The sequence below is a fragment of the Marmota flaviventris genome, chromosome X (assembly GCF_047511675.1).
Source record: "Marmota flaviventris isolate mMarFla1 chromosome X, mMarFla1.hap1, whole genome shotgun sequence".
NCBI classification, from domain to species: Eukaryota; Metazoa; Chordata; class Mammalia; order Rodentia; family Sciuridae; genus Marmota; species Marmota flaviventris.
In genome coordinates this window covers 106,512,035-106,535,060 of record NC_092518.1, presented here as the reverse complement: position 1 = coordinate 106,535,060, position 23,026 = coordinate 106,512,035, and the positions used below count along the sequence as shown (strand labels likewise).

Genomic DNA, 23,026 nt, shown 5'->3' with positions numbered 1-23,026 from the left:
ATCTGTAGGGTGGTTGCAATCTCATGTCTGACACTAAATTTGAATGACTTACTAAAGAGCAATGAAGAGTGATTAGTAGACTCTTGATCTGCCAAGTCATATATAGATCCTTTCAGGTGGTTCTTGCATCAGGGTGGCAAAAAGCATCTTTTTTAGAAATTAGAGGAAAGAATATTAGAGTTGGGCTCCTTTGGTTGAACTATTAAGTATACTACCCTTCTGCTTGCCTTTCAAAAAATCAAAACATCTGTTATATGCCCTAAATATATGCAATAAAAAAGTGATTGATAGGTATTCTTTCCTTCTAAATCAGTAGTTAGCAAATTTTTTTTTGTAAGAGGTAAGAGTTTTTTTTTTCTTTTTAATTTTTTGGGGTCATGTTTTTTGTTGCAACTACTCTGCCATTATAGGGTGAAAGTAGCCACAGATAGTACATAAATATGACTGTTTCAGTGAAACTTTATTTACAAAAACAGCCAAATGGATTTAACCCACAGGCTATAGCTTGTTGATTCTTGATATATCCATATATCTATATATCTATATGTCTATATATCTCTATAGATATAGGGATATATAGATATATCTGCCTAAAAACTAGTCGTGGAGCTACTTTACTTGAGCTTAGTTTTGGTGATTAAGAATGATTCTTCTTTGGTTTTGGGGTTAGCAGTTCCAGGGTCTAGTTGTCCTAAGCTCTAATCCTTATTTTCTCCTAGAATTAAGAGTTCAGAACCTTCTTCATTTGTTGCTTGGTGTCTAAAGTTATAGATCACCTAGGAAAGATAGGGTCTTTGTCCTTTTAACTTCACCAGTCCTCTTGGTTTCTTGTCAAATGATCAGAGAAATATTGAAAACAAAGTAATACCCCAAGCCAAACAGTTTTTTTTCCCCCTCGGGAAGTTTATAGTACACTTAACCCCTTTGACTACATTATTTTGAGAATAGTTAGTATTTAATTATCTTTGGATTAATTTGAAAACTGGTCCATTTAGCCCAGATGCATCTTGTCATCATGTCAGCTTTCTCCTATTCCTTTGAAAGGGAAGCTATTTGGCTGCCAGCTTTACTTAAAATTTGGCTTTATTAAAATTTCTTGACTGTAAGTTAATTAAATGTCATTTTTTCCTTCTGCTATGAAAACAGTGATTAATGTTTTTAAGCATAGGCTTTTAAAAAAATAATACTTTTATTAGCTATATTTTTCTGCATCTTGATTTATTTTTTTTAACCCTGAGATGCTGTTTTTTTTTAACAAACACTATTTTGCAGAAATAGTCTACATAAGTTTTTTTTAACTGTTGAGAGTTGATTTAACAATTCCAAATATAGTATTTCCTATCAGTTTTTCAAAGCTATTAACAAAAAAGTTTTATTCTACTTTTAAATATATCAAGCACTTCTAAATATCTAGAACTAGATATTTTACAAAAGAACTTGTCTACTATGCACGTAGCACTGGTAAGTAAAACTGCACATATGGCAATGGTTATAATATGAGGTTATCTTCTAATACAACCATTTTTTCCTTGAACCTTTCCCTCCTCACTTCCTTCTTTCTACTTTCATTCCAGTGGAGAAGTATAGGCATATGTAATATTTAAAGATGGCTAAACAAATTCATATCCAGAAGTCATTTATAGAGTACAAGTTTTCCTATGAATTTCAACACAAAATGTACAAAATGTACAAAATATACTAATTTTACTAACTACTTGGTCATATATGGCAACCTCTTTAATATCTAGAGACTAGATGTTACAAAACTGGGATTCATTTGTCCATTATATGTACTATATATAGAGCAAAACAAAATGCACAAAACATGCAGAAAACTGATATCTAAAAATGTTCAAGTATGAACACATTAACATACTACCTTTTGCAATTGCTTCCCTCCTACCTCCTCCACATCATTGAACAAGTGTGGACAGTACTATACTGCTCACAATGGTGGCTTAACAGTTCTAGTCCCAAAAGACAATATTTCATAGGAATTTTAGCAAAGAGATATTTACAAATATCTCATTTTATTAAGTATTATTATCTTATATACGAGATATCTCTTATATTTTATTATTAAAATATATTTTACTACCTCAACATTTAATATACAGTGGGTATTTCTAAACTTCTAGAGACAGTAGATGTTTTAAGTACGGATTCAATTTGTTTACTATGTACCTGACAGTCTTGAATAAACTGTACACATGTAACAGTAGTTCTAATTTAAAAATGTCTTCAAAATATGAGTATTATGGTCCTTTACTGACCCAGTGGGCTATAATCAAGCCTATATTTTTATTAGCTTGTTTCTAAAGGAATTCTTTTCGTATTCCAAATATTTCCTTTTGTTAAAAGCTTGGTTTTTCTATCTCATAAGGTCTCTTCTGTCAGGGATATGATGATTGAGTCTGTAATTTTGTTTTCTTTTCTGAAATGTGTAAATTGAACATCTCTCCTAGTCATATTTACAATATTATCTTGGTCTGTTATTGTCCTGCTAAGAATTTCAATTTGACCTTATTCCTACAGCAATCAGTTTAATCATATTTCTTGTCTCTAGTTGTATTCACTCTAATATAATGACCATCTATCTGGTCCATCTTTGGGGAAACTCCAGGTATTTTGCAGTGCATTTCTTCCAGTATCTATCATCCAAAATGTGTGAACTCTCCTTGAGGATAGAGGGACCTGGCACATAGTGGGTAGTTATTTAATATTTATTTAAATAAATTAAGGAATCCCTAGCCATTACAGTTTGTCATTTGTTTATTTTTCTGCTTGTTCCCTTCTGTGGTTTCCTGATTGTTCCTCCAAAGGCATTTTGTGTGTGTGTGTGTGTGTATTCCTTAATATAACTGGTGGTAGAGGTAGGGAGCTAACCTTATGATTCCTTACAAGATCACTTGTCTATTGATGCTTGGAATAGAGAAAAACCTTTATAAGATGCCTTAACACAAGAGTGCCTATCACAGCCACCATTATAAAACGTATTTTTTGCATAGTCAAGTTTATTGTTATTAGAGTCTCATTATTCATGAAATAGGTTAACTATTACTTAACACATTAAGATTAAAAAAAAGATTTTCTAAACCTTCAGTTTGGCTACTTTTATAAACAGAATTTATTGGATTAACTTAAGATACTTGAGGTTAGAAGTTTCCAGTTTTTCTTTTGTGAAAGCTGTTATTTATTTATAAAAACACGTATCTCTTCTTTCATATTGCTGCCTTAAATTGAACCTAGAAAGAAATGGTAGTTAACAGCATAGATTACTGATAGACTACCCTTGATGAAGGAATACTATTAAATAGAACATGTCATTGGTTCACAGTTCATAAACTTCAAAGTAAAGTGAATGGAATGCTTAAAAGATTTCCATCTAACATATTGCTCTTCTACTCCTTAATCACAAGTTTTGTCTATGTGGCTTAATGTGTGACTATTGGCTAGCTGGTTTTGAAAATTTTATTCAGTGTCTCTTTGGTTCCATGATAAAATGTTATTCCTTTTTAGTGCTTTTATATTATTTGTTTTTAAAATTCTTGCGTGGCACTGGGGATTGAACCCAGGGTCTCTCACCTGCTAGGCAAGTGCCATTGAGCTATAGCCATAGCCCTAGTGATTTTGTATTACACGAAGTTGTTATAAGATTGGAGAATTTACTGGGTCTTACACAATCTATTGTCAGTGTTATAGCAATTTGATTGTAGTTTTTCAGTTTCATTGAGGCATAATTGATGTACACATCTGTGAAAACAGCACCCAAACAAGATAGTGCATATTCCTGTCTTTTTCCTTCAAATACCCTCTTATCTTTTGGTATTATCTTCCATTACTCCTCCTTTCCTTCTCGCCAGTCCACCATAGATCTGCTTTCTGTCACTTTAGATTAGTTTGCTTTTTCTTGTCTGGCTTATTTCATTCAACATTATTACTATTTTAGCATAATTATTTTTTCTGTGTTGGTGCCTGTATCAATAGTTCTTTCCTTTTTATTGCCGAGCAGTATTTGACTATGCATGCTACCCTTGTGTTAGACTATTTCTCTATTCATTCACATGTTTGTGGACATTTGGGAGTGTTTCCTATTACAAACAATGCTGCTATGAACATTGGTGTACAAGTCTTTGTATTGACACAGATATTTCTTTCTCTTGGGTAAGTAGCCTAGGAACGGAGTTGCTGGGTCATATGATACATTAACTTTTAAAGAAACTGCAAGTTTAGCAAAGTAGTTGTACCATTTTACATTCCCACTAGCAGCATTTTGGAGGTACAGAGGGAGGCAAAATATTTAGGAGTTTTTTTCTCCACGCTTTTGGAAAACATTTTTGAATAATTTACAAAAACTTGGAACTCTTATTGGTAAAATATCATATTTTTGTCCTTTTTTTCTTCCTTAGTGTGAGAAATTGAAAAAAAAAAACAGTGTTCTTAAATGTGTCACATAAAAGAGGAAAAAATACTTGTATTTGGATTATTTGGTATTCTGAGTGATTGGTAAGATACTAAGAAACAGATGTTAGTATGGCATTAATAAAATAAATGTGGAGTTATTAGAAGTAACTCTGAAGATCCTTTAAAAAGGTTTGGGGCAGGAATACGTTTATATAAGAGTTTTCTTGGAAAAATTCCTTCAGTTGACTATCATGAATTTATAACTTCAAATATTTAACCTCACATATCTCCCTAAATCCAGCACAGTTCTTTACTATTAGAAGAAACCAGTGTTTCTTTGCTGGCCCAATGATGTGGTTAGTTTGCATTTAGGGGCTTAATATCTAATGAAAAAATACATAATTTACAATACCAGAGTCCCATTCAGCTTTATACAAAGCATGTGGGAACTGACGGAACAGAAGATGGATATCACATGCTCACTCCAGGTCATAAGAATATGTTTTATTGAAAGGAATGGTATATAGAATTGCTTATATTATTTACATTATTTCTCTTTTTTTGCCATGTGCAGATGGTTGAATTCTCATAACTTAAATGTATATATGATACAACTTCACTATAATATCATTGTGGTAACAGCTGAAGCTGAATTCATATAGAGTTAAAAAACAGGGTAGGGAGGTTGGTAGGAATGTTTACAAAGGTCAGGTCCAATTGCCCCTTTTTAGTTCACACTAGGAGATTAGCATGGATAAGTAGCCAGTGGACACCCAGTCAGTGCCCCACTCCTTTCCTTCCCATGCTCTACCTAGGTTGGTTGTTTTCTTCCTTTTTTTCTTGTGTCATCTAAACTCCTTTGTCATTCCCCGATTCCCTAGGTGTTCTCTATCTCTTTGGTATCAGTAGACTACCACTTTTTCCTTTAGGATGCTAACAAAAAACTATCAATATAAATCAGTGGTACAAGTATATTTTGTAGCTTTGTTGTGTATGTAAGATAAACTATTCATGATTCTAAAAATGATAGTCCAATTTCATGAATCTAAACTTTAAACATATATTGGTGTTCTACATACTTTTCCCTAAAACATTTTTCAAAATTGCTTTAGTTGCCTATTTTGCTAAGAATTAGTAATGTGGATCTCTTTCACTAATCTGAGTAATCAAGAACTGATGAGATAGTATGACTTAGAAGCATGTTTATTTGACTAATATCACAGGATCTAGGCTCCAACCCAGTTCTGTCATTAACCCATTCTATGATTCTGGGCAAGTCACATTATTATCTGTAAAATGCATGGTGTTCTTATAATTTCGGAAGTTATGAAGATTTTCCTCCAAAAGAGGGTGAGTAAACTAAAAAGAAGTTGTTTTTGAAACCATTTTTATCTTGTTATATGTTATCCCTGAAAGTTAATGGCTTTAGTAGAAATGTCAATAATCACTTTTGAATTTGTGTATATCTCATCTGTTACAGGATGCTTTAATCTGGATCCCAATAGAGTTTTGGATGTCATTTTAGAAGTGTTTGAATGCAGGCCAGAACACGATGACTTCTTTATATCTTTATTAGAATCTTACATGAGTATGTGTGAACCGCAAACACTGTGTCATATTCTTGGGTTCAAATTCAAGTTTTACCAGGTAAAAAAAATATATGTATATACAGATTAAATTCATACTTTTATGAATATAATTTAATTTGAGTTTCATTTATAAATGATTTGTTTCAGCTCTGATTTATTTAAAGCAATGGAGAGCTAATGATGCATCATAATGAGTACCATACTAGTTGTATGAATGATGTGGTGTGAAAGCATAGAGGAAAGCATGATTAAATTTTGTCTCAGAAAAGATGGAGTCAGGGAAGACTTTATTGATGTAACCTTTTTTTGACCTGGTCTTTAAAGAATAAGTAGGAGTTTGTTATGAGATTTCTATGCAGGAGTGGTAAACAGTGTGATAGTGAAGATGTGGTGGTGTGAATATACATAACTGATTGAAGGAATGGTCCAGGTCTAGAATGTGCCTGGATTATAAAATAGGAAAAGAAAGGACAGAAAATGACTTTGGAAAGGTAGGTGCACTTTAGTTGTCATAGGCCTTGAATGGTGTGTCAAGATTAGAATTTTATTATATAGAAAATGGCTATTGGAATTTTTTATGGACACAAATAAGTACGTGAGGCATATCTTACATAATTTTTCATTGAGTCTCTACAAAAGCTGTCAAGCTAATCTATGCCTCTGGTTATTTCTTTCAAATTCATCCTTCATATTATCACTGATTTAATTGAGGTTCAAAAATCTTTGCTTAAAAGGCTGGGGTTGTGGCTGAGCAATAGAATGCTCACTTAGCAAGTGCGAGGCCCTGGGTTTGATCCTCAGCACCACATAAAAATAAATAAAATAAAGGTATTGTGTCCGACTATAACTAAAAAATAAATATTTAAAAAAATCTTTGCTTATAGGATGAAATCCAAATGTATATGTGTAGCAGAAAAAGCTCATCACAATCTGGCACTGTTCTTTTTTCCTCAGACTTATCGTAGTCATTTTTTTTTTCCTTAAATCTGATATTCTAGTCATTATCAAATGACTAGCTATTTCCCACATTTAGTTATAGACATTGCTATGAACTTTTGTTCATGCAGTTCCTTATAACTAGAAAACCCTCTTTCTTTTCTTTATCTTGTGAACTCCTATTTATTCTTTTAAGAATAAATGTGCTACTTGCTCTATAAAGTCTTAACTGGCACTTTACCTATTCAGAATTGGTCATTTCTTAATCTGTATTCACATAAAACCTGACACACAATTTCTAACACTTCATCAGGTTACATTAGAATAAACTTTTTTTTTTTTTTTTTGCCAGATTGTGAGCCATATAGGGCAGACTCTATGTTTTATTAATGTCTGGAATTAGCCTATGGTAAATGTTTATTAATTGTAAATGTGTGCTCTATGTTTTATGAAGAGAATTCTCTTGAGAGCAGGGAATATTTTAATTTAATAAGGCCTCCACTGTACTTTTGGTATAGCTTTGCTAATGTGCCTACTTACCTGGGATAATCAGCTAGTCAAAAAATTCTCATTCATTGAATGTTAATTATATCCTGTTGCTTTGCTAGACACTGGTAGTACTTTGCTGAAGAGGAAGGTCCATCCCTGTACTCTTGGAGCTTGTGTTTAGGATAATAAGAATGATATAGCACCTACTGCCTCTGCTTATCTTTTATTTGTGCATTCCCTGGAATGGTTCAGGAGATAGAATGCTCCAGAAGATAAAGCAGATCAGAATTCAAAAGCATATAGCTTTCAAGCCCAAACAAGGTGCATGGCAGCGTTTTGGGCAAGAGAGTACTACACATTTGTTTAAAAATTAGCAATGGCAGGGTGTTCCTTTTCCTGTCAGGAGCCTGAGAAAACACTCTTAGTATAAGGAAACAGAGTTTCAAGTACTCCATCAGATTTTAAGAGGCAGCATGATTGCTTTGGGTTTGAGAACATGAAGCCAACCTCTGTGGCAAAAGGGTAGCCAACATTTAACTTTGGGCATGATTAATTAGAATATATGTTAGGGTTTTGGATACTGTAGATTTTAGAGTATATCACAGTGAATAATGATGAACTGTATAACATCAAGTTATCTCAGTGGTTGGTTTTAGAATAAGAAAATCTTATGAAAATATTCTTATGTAGCTTTTTTTTTTTTTGAGCTGAATTAAAGTATACTGGAGAAGTGCCTGACAGTTTTCAAATAATCCTTTTTTTTTATAGATAATGGGCATTGTTTTTCTTATATAAGAAGTATCCATCCAAAAAATATCTGATTTAGAAATAACCTGTTATTGGAAGGAGTGAGTCTCATATTGCTTTAAGTAATACTGGTCCACTGTTTCTGTTGCTAGGAACATTTTTTCTATTGTTAAGGTTGTTTCTGTTCTAATTGTTAACATTGTTTCTATTCTAATTGCAGTAGAAAAATTGTTTATATTGCTATTTTTTTTTCCTTGTGAGAATCTATTGTATCCAGGGCCACTAAAGGTAGGGAAAGAAATATCAGGGATTTTAGTTATTTTGTGATCTGGGAAGAAAAGTAAGGAAAGTTATGAAAATCAAAAACTGCTTAGGAAATATATCCTTGAGAATTGGCTCCCAGGCATGTATGGTCAACCTGTACTTTGCCTAACTCCACCATCCCCCTTTTCCATGACTTCCTGAAGATGTTTCCTCTCCTTTCTCCCAACCCATATTTTGACCAATTGGAAATTGTTTGGAACAGCAGGCTTCTGTAGGCAGAACTAAATTTTCCTACTATGATGTTGGCAAGAGGGATTTAATTCTAATATCAACCTTGGATACTGAATGTTTTGACTTGGAAGAGTAATAGAAGATGTAAGCAGTTGTAAAGCACATGATCATTTTGAAGAGTAGGGCAGGCACATCTCTGTTCCTCTTACAGGGTTAAGGGAAATACAGGGATAAAGTAAAGCACAAAGAACAGTAGGAAAGAAGTGCTACGAAGCGTGAGGGTACTAAAAGGCAAGTTTGGCTGGGTTGTTTTGCCACAGGAAAAGAGATTGTGGCTCTCATCTGTGTCCCAACCCCTTGATTTCTGGTTCAAAACAGTGTTAACATGGTCAAGCCCTGTTATGCTTACCCCAAATTCATTCATTTAAGAAATGTTGATTGAACCTCTTGGGTACTAGGTGCTGAGGCTACATCTGTAAACAAATAGAAAGATTTTTTAGACTTTCTTAATTTAGCTCATCTCTTCCCCACTCCACAGCATTGAATAATATTGACAAGGCAAATCCCTAGAAGACTCTACCTTTTGGATTTATATAATTGCTTTTTCACAGTTGAATTAATTTGTTCTTTGTCCCTGTATTTCTTATATACTTGGAGTTGGGTCTAAAGGCTTGATTATACTGAGTAAAATGATTAATGACAAAAATATATGGTTATAATGTTGTATATTGCATAACTCTAATGACTATCTTTAAATGATTCAGTAATGGTGGCAGCCTGATGCCTCCATTATACAGTGACATTCCCCTTCTCATCAGTAGCAAGGTAAATATTATGTCATCTTGTGAACATTCAGTTTCTTATGGTTTATAATCCATGGTTAATCCTTTCTTGAGCCACATTTTTTTTTCTTAGAGGTTCTAAATTGCTGATTTACTAATGCTAATTTACCTCTATAATCATTAGCTGTCATTCTTCAACAAAGAAGAGCTTCCCTTTATCAGCTCAGGCCATTTGGTTTCCTTAAAAATGCAGTTTCTACTGGAAAGTCAGACGTGTGCTTTAATTTTTCCCATTAATTACCAGCTGTCAGAGTAAAGAGTTTCTTTAGTAGCAACCTCCAGTGGTGGTATGAATGGTGAGTGGGTGTGTGGGATGTGCTTGTGCATATTTGTGTTGATTTTAATTTTCAAAGGATTCATCTGATTGATTATGGTAGCAGTGAATGTTGATGAGATTCTAAATATATTTTGAAGGTAGAGCAATAGTAGTTTTTGATGGATTGGATGCAGGATGTGAGAAAGTAGAATGGAGGACTATTCTGAAATTTTTTTGGACCAAGCAGCTATAAAGATGGTATTATCTACTGAGATGCAGAAAATTTCAGGTGAAATGGGTTCAGAATGTTGGAGGTGGGAATGTAGAATTCAGTTGTGTATGTGTTAATTTTTGAGATATGTGTTCCATATCCAAGTGTAAATAACTGATATTTGAATCTGGTAAATCACTGAATTTGAATCAATAACTGGATGCATGGAATCTAGTGTTCAGGAGAAAGGACTGGGCTACAAATAGAAATATGTGTATCAAAAGCATATGGATGCTATTTAAAGTTGTGACATTGGATGAAGTCAGCAAAGTTTGGATATAGAGAGAAATAGGAAAGACCTAAGGACTGAACACTGGGGCACTTCAGTTGTTAAGGGGTCTGAGAGAGAAAGAGGAACCAGCAGAAAAAGTGGAGAAGGAACAACATGTATGAGGAAAACAATGAAAATGCATTTTGGAAGCTTACTTGAGGAAGAAGTGATCAACTGTGTCAAATGCTTCTGATAGGTCATTTAAGGACTGAAAATTGACTATTTGATTTATCATTTATGAGGTAACAGTGAGCTATTTTGGTGGAGTTGGGGTTGTAGTAAGATATAATGGGAAGAGTTGAATTGGAGACAGAATCAACAACTGTCAAGCAGTTACTACAAATGTATGCAGACACATGGGGTGGTAGATGGTAGAGGAAATGGGTGCAAAGATGGGAGAGTGAGAACATACTTGTGTGCATATGGGAATGATTGAGTAGAAAGGGGGAAACTGCCCAGCTACTTGGGAGACTGAGGAAGGAGGATCACAAATTGGAGGCCAGCATGGACAGCTTAGGAGAAGTCCCATCTCAAAATAAAATGCAAAAAGGGCTGGTGTATAGCTTAGTGGTAGAGTACTTCCTAGCATGTGCTAGGCCCTTGGTTTAATCCCTTGTACCACCAAAACCAAAACAACCATCATAAACAACAACAATGACAATCAGTGATACAGGAGAGACTTATTGGGGCAGTAGTTTTTCCTTTGCCTTGTCCTTCCTTTCACCTCCTCTTCCTTTCCTTTTTTGGTGCTGTGGATTAAACACTGGTCCTCCTGCATTCTAGGCAGTTGCTCTGCCCCTGAGCTACACTTCCAGCCTTTATTATTTTTATTTATTTATTTATTTTTAAATTTCGAGACAGGGTCTTGCTAAGCTGCCCAGGCTGGCCTTGAACTTGTGATTATCTGGCTTCAGCTTCCTCAGTAGCTGGGATTATAGGTATATACCACTGTACCCAGTTCTGGATCAGTTTATGTATTTATTTAATTGCTTTTATTTTTTAAATATATGATAGTCGAATGCATCACAATTCTTATTACACATACAGAACACAATTTTTCATATCTCTGTTTGTATATAAAATATGTTCACACCAATTCATGTCTTCATACATGTACTTTGGATAATGATGTCCATCACATTCCTCCATCATTGCTAACCCCGTGCCCCTCACTTCCCCTCCCACCCCTCTGCCCTATCTAGACTTTGTCTATACCTCCCATGTGGAACAGTTTATTTTTGAAGAGGATAGAGAGAATGGAGTTTAGTGCTTAAGTAGATGCATAGGTTTGACTTAAAATAGGACCAGAAAGAGTTCACCTGTAATAGCAGATGGGAAGGCAGCATATGTAGGTTCAGTTGTTGGTAGGTGGGTAAGTGTGATTGTGGGAATTTGTAGAAACCCAATTTATTATTCTCATTTTCTTACTGAAATGGAAAGCAAAGTCGTCATTGTGGGGCGAGGTGAGGGAGACATTGGAATTTAGAGAAGGTAAGAAGTACTTGAGTGAATGGGTGAGACAAATAGAGTATAGTTAGTCAGCAGCATTCAGGGTGCACTTGAGGCTGGATATATGAAATTGGCATTGTAGCTATTGGTGAAATTAAGGTTTAGGATATGGAGTGAGTAGCTAGGATACGGTAAAGGAGAAGGTATTTGAAAGTGATGAAGGAATTAAAGGAATTGAGAGACTAGTGTGGTAGAAGCTCATACCTGCATATGAAAACATCCAAAAGTTAGGAAGGAGGGAATCAGGTGTAGTAACATACACCTATAGAATCAGCTACTCGGGACACTGAGGCAGAAGGATCACTGGAGCCCAGGAGTTCAAGACAAGGCCGGGCAACACAGTGAGACTCTTGTCTTAATGACAATAAAAGGTAGAATTAGAGTGATAGTGAGTCAGAAGTGAAGGGAAAGTCAGAAATGAAAGAGAATTAACCCAGAGGTCTTAAGATGGCAGTGACAGGATATGACCTAAAATAACATAGTAGGGAAATCTAGAGCTCTGTCCCTCTACAGAAACAACTAACGAACTGGCAAAAACTGTCAACTTTGCAGAGTTTTAAAATCTAGTAAAAAAATCTTATAACATCCAGGGAAAGGTTTTTGAAGAATGAAGCTGTAACTGGGGGGTAAAGGAGTGTTATGACATTTTAATTGTCTGCCTACTCTCCTCCATATCCAAATCAATAGTAATTGTAATGAGAGAATCCTACATTTCTGGTGCAGGTTGCTAATGCCAGAGGGAGCAAAGTATTATGTTCAAAGAATTGTATTTATGGGTCTCCATCTGTCTGGCTGCTCCCTGAAGGACCAGCTTGGTGGCCTGCCTTTGTTTCTTTTAACTGAGTGTTTTCCCATGGCTGGGGCTGCTTTTTCCAATTTGAAGGCACAACTATTGGCTGTAGCAGCCTAGAGCAAATTGAGACAAATAGCAGGGAGATTTAGAAGCCTGACAGGGAAGAAGTTAGAAAAGGAGATAGATGGGAAAATAAGGACTTTTATAAAGCTTTTGCATATACCAGGAAGTTGAGAAGGCCATGCTGTGCCCAGAGCTAAACACATGGTTAGAAAAGGCCTAAGAAGACCCTAAGCTTTCTGCTTTGGTTGGTATGCTGTGATCAAACAGGATGTGAAGACTAAGGCAGAATTGTAAATGGCCTGGCAAAACAGTGCCTTTACACTGTATCAGTCTGCAAAGACTGGGAGTGTTCCTCCCCCATTTGTTTGCTACAGATCTTAAAGAAAATTGTCAGTCTACTAGTTGGATACTAAGTTAAAAGAAAGATTTCAGTGGCCACAAATGTCAAAGAATATAGACTTTGCAAAAAGTTTAGCAAAGTCACTATTAATGACATCAATAAACCACACAAAGCACTATCAACAAATCTTTGGGGATGGGGTGGAGAATCTGATTTCTAGAGTTGTCACATAACATTCAACATGTTTAGTATTCAGTAAGAACTAATTAAGCATGGAGAGACAGTATGGCTCATTCATAAGACAAAAGAAATTATTAGAAACTGTGTCTGAGGAAAGCCCAGACATACCAAATAAAGAATTTAAACCAGTATATGCAGACATGCTTATGAAAACTAGAGTGCTGCCTCACCAAATAGATAATAACAATAAAAAGATAAAAATTATGAAAAGGAACCAAAGACAGATTCTGGAGTTGAATGGTACAGTAATTCAAATGGAAAAATCACCAAAGTGGTTCACTAGTATATTTGAGCAGGCATAAGGAGTGGTCAGCCAACTCGATAAATCAAGTGAGTTTATGCAGTATAAGGAGCAGAAAGAGATGAAAAATGAAGAAAATTAACTGAGCCTAAGAGGATATCGTGAGATGTACCACATATGCATCATGGGAATCCTGGACGGAGAAGAGAGAGAAAGGGACAGAAAGAATATCTGAAGAAATAATGGTTGAAAACTTCCCAAATCTGATGAAAGATATGAATCAACACATCTAAGCAGCTCAGTGAAGATCAAGCAGGATAAACTTAAAAATCCACACTGAGACATTAAAGTTTTTAAAAGATTAAGGTAAAAAATGAATATTGTGAATGGTAAGAGAGATACCCATCAGTGCAAAGGATCCTTAGTAAATTTGACATCTGATTTCTCTTTGGAAACCATGGAAATCAGAAGGTAGATATAATGGCATATAGGAAAAAACTAAGTCAAGAATTCTGTTTTGCAAAACTATGTTTGAAAAGTGAGAAATCTTGATAACTAAAGCCAAGGGATATTGTTGCTAATAGACCTGCCCTATAGTAAATGTTAAACAGTCTTTCATGCTGAAATGACAATAACTTGAAGCCATATGGAAAATAAAGAACACTGGCAAAGGTAACTACATAAGTAAAATATAAAAGCCAGTATTATTATACTTTTGGTTTATAACTCCTCTTTTTTTCCCTGTATGATTTTTAAAAAGACATAAAACAATAATTATTAATCTGGTAAGTGGCCTACTGTATGAAGATGGATTTGTGACTAGCAATTTAAAGAGGGAAGGAGGGAGGGAGAGATGTATATGTATAGACTTTTTAAATACCATTGAAGCTAAGTTGGTATTTATTCAAACTAGGTTGTTCTGAGTTTAAATATTAATTGCAATATCCAAGGTAATCACTAAGGGGAAAAAAAAAACAAAAGGAAAAGAAGGAATAAAAATGGCACATACAATGTAATCAAACATGAGAGAAGACAGTAATGGAGGAAATGAGGAACAAAAAAGTATGAAAATAAAAAGGAAAATGCCAGAAGTTTGTCCTTATCAGTAATTATTTTAAATGTAAATAGATTAAAACTCACTTTAAATAGTTTCAAATAGTTTTATTTAAGGCAGAATTTGGCAGAATGTGTGATCCAGCAATGTGTTTTCTGTAAGAAACTCAGTTTATAGCAAAAAGATACAACATTTGAAAGTGAAAGTATTGAAAAAGATATTCCATGTAAGCAGTATTGAGGAAAAAGCTGGGATGAGTTGATTAATATCAGACAAAACAGACTTCAAGGCAAAAATATTTACAAGATAATGAAGGACTTTATATATTGATAAAATGGACAACATATCATGAAGATATAATAGTTGTATAAACATACATGTACTGAATACCAGGTCTCCTAAGTATATGAAGAAAACATTGATAGAATTGGAGGAAAGTTATCATCATTGGACATTTCTATATCCTGCTCTCATTCATGGTTAAGACAACTAGACAAAAGTAAGGAAATAAAAGATTTGAACAATAAGCTAATTAGGTCTGATAGACATGTATAGAATGCTCAACAACAGAATACATTTTTCTCAATGTACATGGGATGTTCTCCAGCATAGACCATCAGATTACAAAACAAGTTTTTTTTTTTTTGGAGGGGGGGTGGTGGCTACTGGGATTTGAGCCCAGGAGTGCATAACCACTGAGCCCCAATCCCAGCCCTTTTTATATTTTAATTTGAGACAGAGCTTTGCTAAGTTGCTGAGACTTGCTTTGAACTTGTGAGCCTCCTACCTCAGCCTCCTGAGCCACTGGGATTACAAATGTATGCCACAACACCCGACCAAAACAATACTTAATTGAAATCACACAAAGTATCTTCTAACTACAATAGAATGAAATTAGATTATAGCTATAATGAAGGGTAGTGAGTGATATGGAATTCAAAGCTGAAAAGGCTTTAGGGAGGATGGAGGGAGAACTGACTGGAAACAAATATGGAAATAATGCTCCTACATTAACCCAGGCCTGATAGTATGAGGGTTACTGTGCCATTGCCATTGGTGTTCTCAGAGTGAGCCAAGCTCTCTATTCAAGCATCAAGGTAGAGGGAACATTTAGAGGAGAGGTCAGAATATAGGGTGTTTTGCTGAGTGTGATCATGAATTTCAGAGGATTCCATGGAAGTATTTTAAGAACGTGGAAACGTGAAATAGGACAGTACTGGGATTGTGTAGAATAATATAGGGATCAGAGTATGGGAGTTGATATTTCACCTCTGAGTCTGTGATTTCTTGTGGTAATTTGTTTATTAAACAAGGATAAAGGGAATAGTTAAAGTGGTACTTGTGCTTTCAAGTCAGGTAGTAGAGGGGAAGTTGTCAGTAAGTTTTTGTGAGTTTGTTTTGATATCCTGACCACCATTTGTTTTTATTAAAAAATGTTTGTGGGCTGGGGATGTGGCTCAGACGGTAGCGTGCTCGCCTGGCATACTTGCAGCCCAGGTTCGATCCTCAGCACCACATACAAAGATGTTGTGTCCGCCGAAAACTAAAAAAAAGTAAATATTAGAATTCTCTCTCTCTCTCTAAAAAAAATAAATAAATAAAATGTTTGATGCTAAATAATCATTTTGAAACCAGGACACTATTGTTAAGTCAATGATTGTCTTATCTGTCTTAAAAAATAAGTGTAACAATGCCTTCTTTAAATGGAGTGTATTAGTTTGGTTATTTTCATATTTTATATTCACAGTACCCATCACAACTATGGAAGGAGTCTTAGCTACAGAGGTTTTCTGTTCATTATTGAGTAGCATAATAGGATAGTGTGTTGTTACTCTTTGCTTTTCATTTATATTTTATTTACAGTATTGCCTATTATTCTCAGTACACTTTTTTATTCCTGTGACCCTAGCAGTTTAAAAATTATCTTAAAAATGGGCACCATTCCAAGATCCTTGTGTTTCTCTGTGGGGGCCTCACGGCTAGCCTGGAATTGACTTTGCCATTCTGTATCTTATCCATCTGTAATTTGTGTAGATACTTTGTTTTAAAGGGGAAGTCAGTGGGAAAGCAGATACACTTAATATATAACCCAAGAAATAAAAGTGTAAGGGGAAATTGCAAATCAAATACCGATGCACTTCCAAGTTTGTCGGCCTTATCTATCTGCATGTCTACTGAGAGAATTACTTGAAAAAGCAATTTATGAAAACATACGTGTAAACAGAAATGCAGACAAAATATTATGCAGTATAAAAATCTCACTTGTTAGATTTTATTTAAGTATTAACATGCATTGTAAAAGGTGTCTATTTTTGAAACTGTTTTCCTTTTGTTCATCAGATGTTGGAATGTGAAAAGGGATGCTGACAAAATAATCTTTGTCCTAAATTCAGATGTTTGGTATGCTAAGGAAGAGCAATGAAGTATATTCTTGAATTATTCAATCTAATTGTTTTTATTATTGGTTAATAAAAAATATGATTTTAATTGTTGTGCTTTATATACTGAATAGAAACTTTTCTTTCGTTTTTCAAGGAACCAAATGGGGAGACTCCATCATCTTTATACAGAGTTGCAGCAGTACTTCTGCAATTTAATCTTATTGATTTAGATGATCTTTATGTACATGTAAGTCAAGTGGGCTGCTAAGAATATTTGGTTGTCCATCCCAGGGGTGGGGAAGAGGAGTAGGCAGCCATGTAGCACTTCCAAGTTTGGTTCTAGGATTGCAAGTTGTCTTTTTTTGAATCCCTAATACATTCTTGCTTTGCATGTACTATATAAAGTGGTGCATTTAATTATTTGACCAACAATAGAAATTATATGGTCTATAAAAATCAAGGTTGGATATGAAGTTTCAGTTCTTTAAATCATCATCAAGTTGTATATCATGGTGAAAAAGGCAAAGTTCTGACCCAATGTGATTTTAGGTTTTTCTGCTAGATACAGATTATGGGAAATGTGAAATTATCTAGGTACTTCTTTCTTCTATCTGCAGTGCTTTAATCTTAGGCATTCAAGACAAATGAGGAACTCCATTAGTGTATTTTTCTTTTTAGTATTTTAAAAAATACTCTTATGATTTTACTGTGTAATAAGTGACTACTATTGTGCTTTTATTGCTGGATCCAAGATTTAGAAGAGTCTGTGATTGTGATAGAAGACCTCTAGTTTAGACAAAGCCAGGTTTGCAGTGTAAAAATTGTTTTATTAGGTTTTGCATTAGGATATCTATGGACTTAAATTAGTCCAAAGCTAACATCATTTTTTCTGACTTTGAAGTATCTTTATAAACTTCCTTTCCCATTTTTGTATACTGTGGTTATGATGTTTAGTAAAAGTTGGTTTCTACCTTGGAAGCAGTCATAGTCTAGCAAGGAAGATAAAAAAATTTGCATTGTGTATTAAGTACTCTATTGGAGATATTCACAAAATGCTGTGGGATCACTTTGTGTGTTGCAGGGTGGTGTTGGAAGACTCTTCCAAACTAGTGATGTTGAACTAAAATCTTGATAGATGAGTAGGAGTTGTTCAGGTTTAAAAGGTAACAAGCTCTATAGGTAGAATTAACTGAGTATAAAGGCAAGTGATCCTTTAGGAAGCTTAGAGAGAGTGGTTGGAGCCTAGGGGTGTTATGTATAAGGATTGAGGATAGAGAACTATAGGTAGGGCCTAAACTATAAGAAGGGCTTTTAGTGCACCGAGCCAGGAGTTTGGATTTTTCTCTTGGATGGACACAATACCTTTATTTAAAATTATTTAGAATTTAAAGAGAAATGATTTACAAACCGAGAATCAAAAATTGGCCAGATATATAGGTAGGCTGGTATAACAAATGGAAGATTTAAAATGATGATAGATTTAGTACTGATTTGTTTAACAATAAATTCAAGCAGACCAAGTGTTTCTGTTAAGATGGCAAAGGTTGTCAGATGGGATCTAAAAACCAGTTTATTGTTTATGTGAGACACAGCCAAAACCCAATGATAAAAAAGTATTGAAAGTAAAAGAGTGAGAAAAATAAATCAGAGAAATTATTATTGTTAGAAAAAAGAGACTTTCTGGTTAAAAAAAGATAAAAGGATCATTTCATAATAATAAAATTGTGTTCACTAGGAAGACAAAATAGTTCTAACTTTATATTATACTCAAAAACATGTTCTCAAAATAGAAAACTAGTAATTGAGATAACTATAAGAAGCATATAGTTTGCCCCTTAGAGGCAGTTGCTGTAGTCCAGGTAAGAGAGAAGAATATAGGCCAGGCATGTAAGTGAAGCAATAAGGATGTGTTTGCCACACAGAATGAGAGAAAGTCTTTGCTTTCCTCTTTCCACCATTCCGTAATGACTTTTCTCTCTCCCTCTCTTTTTTCAAATAACAGGATGGAGTCTACAATATTTAATATTTCACCTTTCCTTTTATTGTTTACTTTGCATTAGTCTTAGTTACTAAATTAGGTCATGTATTCCTGGGGGGTAGTAGTGATTCTCTTGTAGCTCATCATAGGTACCTGCCAGAAACTATTAAGTAATAATTTGTTGATTGTATTTTCTTTGTTAGAGTTATTGTATTTAATGTTTACATTACTGTCTTCCACTCATACAATGTGGCTGTACTTCAGATCACCTGAACCTTTTTCATAATGGAGATTTGATCTACACAATTTCTCTTTGCAAAAATTTACAAACTAGTTTGTGACTTAGGTCAAAAAAATTCTTAGAAAATGAAAAACAAGAGCTGGGGATGTAGCTCAATGGTATAGCACTTGCCTAGTGTGTGTGAGACCCTAAGTTTAATCCCCAGTACCAAAGGGAAAAAAAGGAAAAAGGTCTAATCATTAATTTTTGTACTTGATAATTTTCATTTAAAGATTCAACAGTAGCTTACTTCTCCCAAATTTGGTCTATATACAGTACTTCATTTAATTTGGAGTTTGATCTTTAAAAAAGAAAATGTTATATATGTATGTGTGTGTGTGTGTGTACATACACACATATATTTTAATATTTGGACACAATACTTCATTTATTTTTATTTGGTGCTGGGGATCAAACCTAGTGCCTTGCAAGTGCTAGGCAAGTGCTCTACCACTGAGCCACAACCCCAGCCCCAAATGTTATATTTTTAATGGAGAAGATCCTTATTTTTTGGGGGGTAAACTAATAAATTTAATGGTAAGAATCACTGTTGTAGAAGTAATTTAGGACCTTTACCAGATAGAAGGTGTGGAACTTTGAAATGCTACCTGATTTTAAAGTATAAAATTCATGTACCTAAAAGGTACACTTTGCTTGCATTTATTGTTAAACTCAAGAATTGAGTGAAACTTAGATAGGAAATCACAGTCACAAATAAGTAGACTACTTATTTACATTTTTATCAAATTTATCAAAAAATTTACATATTTATTTTGAGACTAGATATTGTTTGCTTTTTATGTGAGCAAATAGTTGTTATTAGCTGTTTTATGAAATTCTAATGAACCATTTTTAGCTTCTTCCAGCTGATAATTGCATTATGGATGAACACAAACGAGAAATTGTGGAAGCTAAGCAAATTGTTAGAAAACTTACGATGGTTGTGTTGTCTTCTGAAAAAATTGATGAGCGAGAGAAAGAAAAGGAAAAAGAAGAGGACAAAGTAGATAAGGTATATAATTTTTTTAAAAAACTTTTTTTAGTTGTAGATGGACACAATACCTTTATTTTATTTATTTTTATGTGGTGCTGAGGATCGAACCCAGTTCCTCACACATGGTAGGCAAGTGCTCTACTGCTTGAGCCACAACTGCAGCCCTGGAATATGATTTTATTCTAGTAAAAAAGACTAGCATTGTTCATTTAGAATTATAAAATTTAACTTATAATAGTTAATCAAGTTATGTAAGCATGATTTCTTAATTTTGCTCATTCTAAAACTTGATTTTGGAGATAATTATTTTGTAGAAATTTTTTTTTTTTTTTTTTAATCAGAGGAAAATAAAAGGGAGAGGGAATTTCAAGATGGAGGAAAGATGAGTAGATGTGAAGGGGATTAAGGGGGAGGAAGGAGGGATGGGAAAAGGGAAGAACTGTGGAATGAATCTGTCCAAACTTTTGTATTCACATACATGAATATATCACAGTGAATCCCAACATCAAGTTTACCCACAAGACATGCATTGAAAAAAAAATACTATATATTGCAGAAAGAACAGTAGAGGGAGGGGATAAGGGAGGGGGAAGTACTTGGGACTGAATTAGGGCAATTTGTATTCCATGCTTTTGTGATTATGTCAAAATGTATACTTAAATTATATATAACTGAAAAGAATCAATCAAAACAAAAAATCTGAATGGCATCTTCCCAAAAGAGGATGCCCTTTTAAAAATTTTAACATGTATTTCATGTAAAATCACAAATTGTAATGATTATATATTAATGCCTCTCAGATCGTAAAGGGATTCTCAATGATAAATGAATTCTAGCTCCCTGTGGCACAATATAACATTACGTAGAACTAAATTTTAAGTTTATAAACTGTAACGCCTGTGTTTCCTAAATAGAAAAGCAGATCCTGATTTTCTTCCCTGCCCCCTTCTTTTTTTTTTTTCCTGGCAATGGAGAGGGAACCCAGGGGGACTCTACCACTGAGCTACATCCCCATCCCTTTTTATTTTTAATTTTTAAACAGTGTCTCAGTTGTTGACCTTGAATTTGCGATCCTCCTGCTTAGTCTTCTGAGTTGCTGGGATTAAAGGCTTGGGCCCCCATACCTGGCTCCATGTCTATATTCTAAGCATCTTCGTTGTGCCTATTCATTTTTAGCCACCTGACAACCAAAAACTTGGTTTGTTGGAAGCCTTGTTAAAGATTGGCGATTGGCAGCATGCACAGAACATTATGGATCAGATGCCTCCGTACTATGCAGCTTCACATAAACTAATAGCCCTTGCTATTTGCAAGCTAATCCATATCACTATTGAGCCTCTTTACAGAAGGTATGTAACTAACCATTCAGGTAGAAATAGTTTAGGATTACCAAAAATATCTGTGTATTTATATTGTCTTGTCAAACCAAGCATATATTTTAGTACATTTTCTCAATAGATATGAACTATTCAGAGTGATGAGTCTGATATATGTTAATGAGTTACTTCTAACATCTAGTTCAGGGGTTCTAGAATGTGTGCTGCAATGCAGTATGAAAAGTATAGGTTAAACTTGTGGGTTGGGTTTGCTCTATAGAGTGAAAACTTCATTATCCATTAACTTTTCTTCTTTTCTTGAGAGGCAGAGAATTCCTGAAGTTTTACTTAGTGGAATATGCCTTTGTCCTGGGTTGAATGGCTCTGAGTGAGGACTTTGCTACTCCGCTTTCTTTATCTCCAATCCTGGCATATAGGCTGCTATTTGGGAAATTACTAGTCTAGCCACTCTTATCATCCCTAGTTACTGTGCCACAGTCCTCTAGTCTTTAGCCTAGTTGCAGGGTACTTAGCAGTATTAGTAGCAGTGCTGGCTTTAACCCCATAGATCAGAGCCTTCCTCAAAAGTTTCAACATTGAGATTGATGCGTAGCTACTGGCTGCTGCCTTCAGTGCCACCTGGGCCATGGACCGTGAAGGTTTTTTCTTATAGAGTGACCCTCTGTGATGCCATAGTGGTACACCTACTCAGAAGATGAGAACTCTGGGCATGGTGTCCTTTTTATTATGATATTCTCTTATTATACAGCTTGGGGTATGTTTTATTGATATGAATTAGTATTGTTATATCTATATTCTTTTTTGGTTTCATTTTTTAGTATATCTGAGGTGTTCCTCCTTTGTTCTCCATTCTCATATCCAAATTCTTTATACTGGCCAGGTTTAATTTAAAACAGTTTCATTTGATGTAAGTTAAATATTACTTGATCTGTATTTCTCTGATTTCTGTTTTTAAGGTATTAATTTGAGCCATTCTCCTCTGCACTCTAATTTTATTCTTAATATTATTTTTGTTTTTCTACAGTTAAGAATTATTTGGTATAATAAAGTTAGGCATGATTAAAATACAGAAAGAAAATATGAGCAAGGAAAGATTCACTTACTTAGATGATCATTTTAACTTAAAATGGCAGATATTGTGTGTATATATTTATAATTTTTCTCTTCTTTTTAAAGAGTTGGCGTTCCTAAAGGTGCTAAAGGCTCACCTGTTAATGCTTTGCAAAACAAGAAAGCACCAAAGCAGGCAGAAACTTTTGAAGATTTGAGGAGAGACGTATTCAATATGTTCTGTTACCTTGGTCCCCACCTTTCTCACGATCCCATTTTATTTGCAAAAGTGGTGCGCATAGGCAAGTCATTTATGAAGGAGGTTAGTAAGATTTTTTTCTTCCTGGTAGAAAACTAAATGTTGGAATGAAAATGTTTGGAATATATTTGTATTTACAAACATTTCTAGGAACAAAAATAAAGTAAACCTAATTTAAGAAAAGGTTAGGTTGAGTGAGGTTTGTGG

The 23,026-nt window shown here is 34.5% G+C and overlaps 1 protein-coding gene across 8 annotated transcripts in view; it reads left to right on the top strand.

The window, feature by feature from the left end:
• The window catches only part of Thoc2 (THO complex subunit 2), a 120,518-nt gene that overhangs the window by 39,742 nt on the left and 57,750 nt on the right, over positions 1 to 23,026 (top strand). For 7 of the 8 annotated variants that reach the window (XR_011705719.1, XR_011705718.1, XM_071606631.1 and 4 more), the window contains exons 8-12: positions 5,885 to 6,051; positions 17,076 to 17,168; positions 20,036 to 20,191; positions 21,350 to 21,522; positions 22,687 to 22,882. Coding sequence is in view for 6 of the 8 variants with exons in the window: in XM_071606631.1 (XP_071462732.1) it covers positions 5,885 to 6,051; positions 17,076 to 17,168; positions 20,036 to 20,191; positions 21,350 to 21,522; positions 22,687 to 22,882 (785 nt within the window). In the remaining 2 variants the exon portion in view is untranslated. Of the gene's footprint in view, positions 1 to 5,884; positions 6,052 to 12,851; positions 16,964 to 17,075; positions 17,169 to 20,035; positions 20,192 to 21,349; positions 21,523 to 22,686; positions 22,883 to 23,026 lie in introns of those variants that run through there. The other variant, XM_071606633.1, reaches the window with a different exon arrangement.